Source organism: Salminus brasiliensis, chromosome 3, assembly GCF_030463535.1.
Source record: "Salminus brasiliensis chromosome 3, fSalBra1.hap2, whole genome shotgun sequence".
NCBI classification, from domain to species: domain Eukaryota; kingdom Metazoa; phylum Chordata; class Actinopteri; order Characiformes; family Bryconidae; genus Salminus; species Salminus brasiliensis.
The window spans coordinates 21057615-21064615 of record NC_132880.1 but is presented as its reverse complement, the minus strand read 5'-3'; the positions used below and the strand labels follow the sequence as shown (position 1 = coordinate 21064615).

The window sequence follows — 7001 nt, the reverse complement described above, 5'->3', positions numbered from 1 at the left end:
AAGCAGCTTTACAAAAAATCAGGAAATTAGATAAAATTGATGATGTAACCCCAAGTGAGCAAGCCAAAGGCGACAGTGGCAAGTAAAAACTCCCTCAGATCTGGAGGAAGAAACCTTGAGGGTAACCAAGACTCGCAAGGGGGACCCATCCTCCTCTGGTCAAAAACATGTATGACTGAATAATTAATGGTTTAAAGGCACCTCAACACCACTTAACAAAAAGCTTTAGGCCACATCCAAATGTCCAGCTGCTTCTATGATGCAGGTCTATCCCAGCAGACTCTCACTAGTCTTTGGGCCGTTGTAGGTCTGTCTGGCAGTTTTCCCCGCCACTTGGTCCAACTCACCTCTAGATGATGATCAGTTAACAGCTAAGTGCCTCTCTTTGCCCGAGAGTCCAAACATGGCCTCAGGTCACATGATATGAGCACAATATCATTAACTGACCTTTGGCTCAAGGTACACTATGAGCGTACCAAGTACACTCATGAGCAACCTTGTGTTTGAACATGGTGTTTGCTGTGGACAAATTGTGACTAGCACAAAAGTCCAATAACACCCTACCCCTCGGGTTGAGATCAGGCAGGCTGTTCCTCCAATCACTCATCTCCAACCCAGACCTTGTGGGAGGTGGGTCCACATGGTCATCCAACATGATTTGTTTGGGCTAAGCATGAACAGGGTAAGCTCAGTTTGAATAATCTGAAGGGGAGCTGAAGACTTGGTCTCCTGCTTTCCTGCATCACAATGGGCGGTGGGAGCACAGCTTCTGGCCCATGGAGCGGGACTTTCCCTTCAGAATCAAACCCAGACAGTACACTACCATTACTGGGAGCCGTGCTGGTCGTCTACAGAGGATGAACTCTCTTCTTCAGGATCTGTTGGAGAGACAAAAATGACAAAGATTGACCAACTGAAACATTTCTAATCAATATTTAAAGTGATTCAATGGTATAAAAGGACCGTCACGATCACTCAACAGTCCACTTACCTTAAACTTGGGGAATCGCAGCCTTCTTCTTCCCTGCCTCACTGTGGGCTGTGGGAGGACAGCTTCTGCCTCCACCATCAGCCCATGGAGCAGAATGTCCGAAGTCCCATCCTCACGTCTCTGTTCAGGACCGGAACAGGCAGGAGCTTCTGTGGAGGCAGCAGAATGTGGAGCCCCCTGCTGGGAAGAGGAGGAGTTGTGCACCGCAGAGATGAAGAACTTCTTCACCTTCCCTCGAAGTGAATGGGAGGCTCTGATAATCGGTGCGACAACATAAGCTTTAGCTGCCCTTTTAACTGCAGCACAAAAAGGACTGCAGCAGAAGCAGCCGTGCTCCTCCTCCACAGCCTCCACACTTCGGCAAGTTAGACTTGCCCCAGCTCTACTGCTGTCGTCTTCCTGGAGTGGGCTGGTGTCTCCATGAGAACTGGGTTCCCCGTCCTCGTCAACGGCTTCCACCACAAACCTGCCTATAACTCTGGAGACGGTACAGAAGCAATGTGGAGAATAAGTATTAGCTTATTGTTAGTGAACTAATACTGTATGTGACCTATTTACTGATTTACAGAACAGTGCTGCCAGACTGACTGTTTTAATAGAGAGAGCAGAGATACAGCAGTCATAAATAGTGTAAACAACAAACAAACAAACAAACATACCGTATTTTCTCCAAATGCTTAATGGTGTTCTGCTGCTGCTGCTGGATCTCCTTACAGCTCTCATCACAGAGTCTCTCTGGAAACCCGAACACACTCTCCTGTGGAGCGCTTTTAGCCTCAGCCACAGATGAGTCTGCAGTCTCACTCATTTCACTGTTGATAAAAATACAAGACAAATACAGCAAATAAGTAAACAGCTGACCAGTCTCGGGGGGAGTCACAAAGCAGGGGTCTCAGTTCAGTCAGAGAACTTAATCCCAGAGTCCAGCCTGTCCAATAGAAGAAGAGCTGAAGGACATTCCAGTCCTCAACCCTGGGCTTAAGCTGAGAAATGCTGCTTTGTGAAACACTCTGTGACTCCTGATGGAACTGTGACTAAACCCAAAAGCATGAAAAGGGTTTGTTCAAAGTTTTTCAAAGCTAATCAATAAAATAGAAATGAATAAACAACTCAGTTACATGTAAACAAACAAGCAAGAAATAAACACTTAATAATAAATCAGCAAAAATCTAATTACAGTTCAAATACAATGAAAATGTTCTTTATGTTTATAATCCTGGAACTTGATACTCAGGTTCCAGCGCGATGGTTTACTTACTGTTCTTGACTCGACTGCAGCCAAGGATGCTGTGCCACCTGTGTTACCGAAGGCCGAAAGAAAGGACGGAACTGCAGCATGTAGGCGATCAGGTCCTGACAGGACTCCTCCACCGCCATCCCTTCCGGATAGTTCAAGGGTCGCTGCTGGAGATTTGGGAGCTCTTTCAAATCCGTGTGGTCATACGGCCTGGACCCAGTGAGCATGACGTACAGGATCACGCCCAGGCTCCACACATCGCTCTTCTTCGGCTCGTAGGGCGTAGCCAAAAGCACCTCAGGAGCAGTGTAGTAAGAAGTGCAGCAGTACGTCTTACTTTCTTCAGGGGAGCCTTTTGAAATGCGTCCAAACCTGAAGCCGGTCAGTTTGATTTGACCGTCAGCAGTCAGCAGGACATTACTGCAGGTGAGATCTCGATGGACAATGTCCTGCTCGTGCAGATAGTCCACAGCGCTGACAAGCTGGGAGAACCACTTTTTGGCCTGATCGACGGGGATGTGGTGGAGCTCCTGGATCTTTTGATGGAGATCCGTGGCTGCAGCCTCCATCACGATGAACACCAGATGGTTAGGCATCTCAAAAATGTCATGCACCTGAACGATGTGAGGGTGCATCACTGTTTTCAGGATGTCCAGTTCCCGGGGCAGAAATTTGGTCTCCAAATCAGGTTCCATCAATATACGGTCCACTATTTTAATGGCCACCTGCTTGGGGTGCTTCTTGGATGTGGCCAGCTTAATTTTCCCAAAGCTGCCTTCCTGGATGTTGCCCAGCACCTCAAAGCCCAAGCTTCTCAGGGCTTTTTCAGTGTCTATTTTCTCCCTGCAGATGAAGAAAGAAGCAGAAAGTTAGAAGGTTGAGGAGGTTGTGAGGACCTCTTTCTCCTGTGCATTCCTGCTGGAATCAGCAGTTTATTTAGTCCTGATCCAGTTTTAATCCTAATCCTAACAGCTCTTCTAAAAGAACTTCTAGCAGTTCAGTGTTTAATAGTTCTTCAAATGTTGCCCCAATCTGACCCCCCTCTTCTTCCTATATGTGCTTTAATTTACATCTACAGGAGACTTCTAGTAACGTTCTAATACAATATGGGTTCTTCTTTATATAGAGATATAAACCCACAATCTAAAAATAAATATTAATCACAAACAAAAATCCAATTCAAATAAAAGTACAACGAAATATTCTTTATATTTATAAACCTGGAACTAGAGACTCCAGTTCCAGCTCAATGGTTTACTCACCGGTCTTCAGGTAACTGCAGCCACTGGTGCTGTGCCACCTCTGCCACCGAAGGCCGAAGGTAATAATGGAACTTCAGCATGTAGGAGATGAAGTTCTTACAGGGCTCATCCACTGTGACACCATCTGGATACTTCAAGGGTTGCTTCTGGAGATGCGGGAGCCTTTTCAGATTGTTGCTGTCGAAGGGCAGGGACCCAGTGACCATGGTGTACAAGATCACACCCAGGCTCCACACATCACTCCTCTTCGGGTCGTAGGGCTCATGCAGAAGCACCTCAGGAGCAGCGTAGTGAGGAGTGCCACAGTACGTCTCGCTCAGGTCAGGGAAGCCTCTTGAGATGCGAACTAAACTGAAGTCGGTCAGTTTGATTCGGTCATCAGCAGTCAGCAGAACATTACTGCACTTCAGATCTCTATGGACAATGTTCTGCTGGTGCAGATAGACCACGGCACTGACGAGTTGGGAGAACCACCTTTTGGCCTGGTCAATGGGGATGTGGTGGAGCTCCTGGATCATGTGACAGAGATCGGTTGCGGCAGCCTCCATCACGATGAACACGTGCCTGTTACTCAACTCAAGGATGTCATGCACCTGAACAATGTGAGGGTGCTGTACTTTTCGGAGAACGGCGAGTTCCCGGGGCAGAAATTTGGAAACAAAACCAGGTTTCATCAACTTGAGGTCCGTTGTTTTAACGGCCACCTGGTCGGGGTACTTCTTGGACGTGGCCAGCATCACCTTTCCAAAACTTCCTTCACCGATTTTGCGAACCACCTGAAAGCCCAGGCTCCTCAAGGCTTTTTTGGTTTCCATTGTTTCCCTGCAGATGGAAGCTGGTTCTAGATAAGTTGGCTCTAGATAAGAGCTTCAGCCAAATGACATCAGTGTCACTGACAACATAGGAATCAGCTGTCTCGCGGGCTGCCGAATCCTAACTGAGCCAATGAGGGAGAACAAGCCTATTTATAGGTTCTGTGATGTCATCAACATGACATCACAATGGAGAGGAGGAGTCAGGTTACTGAGGTCAGTTCCTCATTGGCTGTATAGAACTGTATGTACACACAGTGCTGTGGAAAAGTATTGGCCCCTGTGGTTAAGATATGAACCAAATTGCAGTGATATTTAGACTGATCTGATTGAATACAGCCAGGTCTGTTGAAGGTAAACCTCACTGACACAGAAGTTCAACATCTACATTTATTTATTTCTGCATTTCTACTTTTCTTTTGGTAAATTTATTTTTATGTTTTTAACTTATATATTAAAAAAAACATTAATAAACTAAGACACAATACCTGCTGAGGAAGCGGAAAATAATGACCAAAAAATAAAGAAATAAATATAAAAATCATGGCAGTACAGCATTGGTCAGTGCAATAGAGAGAGACTCTATGGAATGTAGGAAATGCTCTATAATATCTGGAGTTCAGGTAAAGGGCCAAGAACACTCCATAAATGGGTCCCAGATTTTACACTTCACTTTTATTTTTGTAATTAAATGTTAATTGTTTCTGTGGTAATATTTAATTAAATATATTTATGAACAGATATTCACAATAAAGAGCCGATATCTTCCTCCCAAACTCCCCACTGCTGAAATGCCATTGTCCATTCTGTTCAGCCAATAGCAATCGTTGCCTGTTTTTTTGTTTGACCCTATAAAATCATCAGAACATTGTGCATCAGAGTTTTATCACAAGTTCTCAGCTGCTTTTATTATTATTATTATTATTATTATTATTTATCATTATATATATATATATATATATATATATATATATATATATATATATATATATACTGAATTTTAAGGTGGAACTTCTTTTAAGGTAGTACTGAGTTAACCCTGACACTGAATTTTAAGGTGGAACTTCTTTTAAGGTAGTACTGAGTTTACACTGACACTGAATTTTAAGGTGGAAGTTCTTTTAAGGTAGTACTGAGTTTACCCTGACACTGAATTTTAAGGTGGAACGTCTTTTAAGGTAGTACTGAGTTTACCCTGACACTGAATTTTAAGGTGGAACGTCTTTTAAGGTAGTACTGTGTTTACACTAACATTGAATGTTAAGGTGTAACTTCAAGCAATCACTTGAGATACCTAAGCAACCACATAGCAACCACCTGTGACACCATAGCAACCACCTGGCAATGCTATAGCAACCACCTGTGACACCATAGCAACCACCTGGCAATGCTATAGCAACCACCTGAGACATCATAGCAACTACCTGTGACCAGCTCCAGCGTAAAGCTGTGGAGTATCCGTGTGGGGTCGCAGTGGAGGAGCCCTGTCGGCCCTTCATTTCTTATATGCTGCGCTTCAATCCCTTCACCCGGCCTTCGGTGAGAAACGTGGCGAACCACTCTTGGCTGCAGGCCAGGCAAGAACAGTAAGTAGAGCGCTGTGCTGGAACTCCAGTGTCGAGTCCTTTTGTTAATGGATGTATTATTTATTACTGTTTTTATTGATCCTTTATTGATTGATTAGCTATAGTAAATAAACGGCTTTTCTGAAGAACTGCACGGCGGTGTTTCACAAAGCAGCATTTCTCAATGGGACAATGGCAACAGGCTCAGGTCAATGGAACAGGCTGGACTCTAGGCTTGAGCTCTCTGGCTGAGCTGGGAATCCTGCTTTGTGACCCCCTCCTCCAGATCGGTCCACTGTTTGTTTACTACAATCACCTGCATTTTCATTAACAGGGAAAGGAGAGATTCTGCAAACTCATCTTTCCCCGAGTCTGAAAGCTCTCCAGAGGTGAAAGTGTGTGGAATTCCAGGGAAACACAGTGGAGAATGCAGTGAGGACAGGCAGGTAGACAGCGAGGACGAGGACCTGGATTGGAGCAGCCTGTCCTCATCCAGCGGTCTTCTCTTCTCCATAATGAACGCTTATGAGCAGAATGCCATCCAGCGTTCGGAGGAAAACCGTCGGTAAGTTTGTCTGATTATTTCTTACACAGTCAGTCTGGCAACACTGCCACTAAGGACACACACACACACTTGGTGAAGTGTCCATATTATGCCATGATAAAGATCACTAAAGGTGAAGAGCTTGTTTAGACGTAGCTACCGTACAGAATCAGCTCACTAACAATGCCTGCATCTCCCCATTGCTTCTGCAGGGCCCCCAGAGTTATCGGCAGATTCGTTGTGACCGTCGTTGACGAGGGCAGCAGTTTTTATCCAGACCCAGTCGACCCAGTCCAGGAAGTCGGTAGTGGCAGTAGAGCTGGTGTAGAGGTTGTCGGGGAGGAGTCCGGCTGCTTTAACTGTAGTCCGCTTTGTGCTGCAGTTAAAAGGGCAGCTAAGAAATATGTTGCAGCACCGATCCTCAGAGTCTCACGATCACTTCGAGGGAGGATGAGGAAGCTCTTCCGAGGGAACTAGAGTGAACCTAGGCGAGATCCATGATGAATTTGCAGCAGTGAGGGAGTGATTGAAACCGAACCGAACTGAACTAAACCGATCCGTGAATTTATCATTCATTTATCAATAGTTCT

At 45.2% G+C, this 7001-nt stretch overlaps 1 protein-coding gene across 1 annotated transcript; it reads right to left on the bottom strand.

Annotated features, from left to right (window-relative positions):
* Window positions 1–825: 825 nt before the first annotated feature.
* Window positions 826–4305, bottom strand: LOC140551061 (ribosomal protein S6 kinase alpha-3-like). The gene is made up of 5 exons (XM_072674430.1): window positions 3491–4305; window positions 2250–3071; window positions 1651–1803; window positions 1108–1469; window positions 826–878 (listed from the first exon to the last, which is right to left on the bottom strand). The coding sequence occupies exons 1-5, from the start codon at window positions 4303–4305 to the stop codon at window positions 826–828; spliced, it is 2205 nt and encodes a 734-aa protein (XP_072530531.1).
* Between the last annotated feature and the right edge of the window lie 2696 nt (window positions 4306–7001).

Bases quoted from the DNA above. Each gene is read 5' to 3' on its own strand.
- LOC140551061 (XM_072674430.1), bottom strand. From the start codon at position 4,305: ATGGAAACCAAAAAAGCCTTGAGGAGCCTGGGCTTTCAGGTGGTTCGC. The intron at 1,470-1,650 runs GTATGTTTGTTT...TACCGTCTCCAG, and splicing joins AAGCATTTGGAGAAAATACG to AGTTATAGGCAGGTTTGTGG. The intron at 879-1,107 runs GTGAGGATGGGA...TCTCTCCAACAG, and splicing joins TTCCGGTCCTGAACAGAGAC to ATCCTGAAGAAGAGAGTTCA.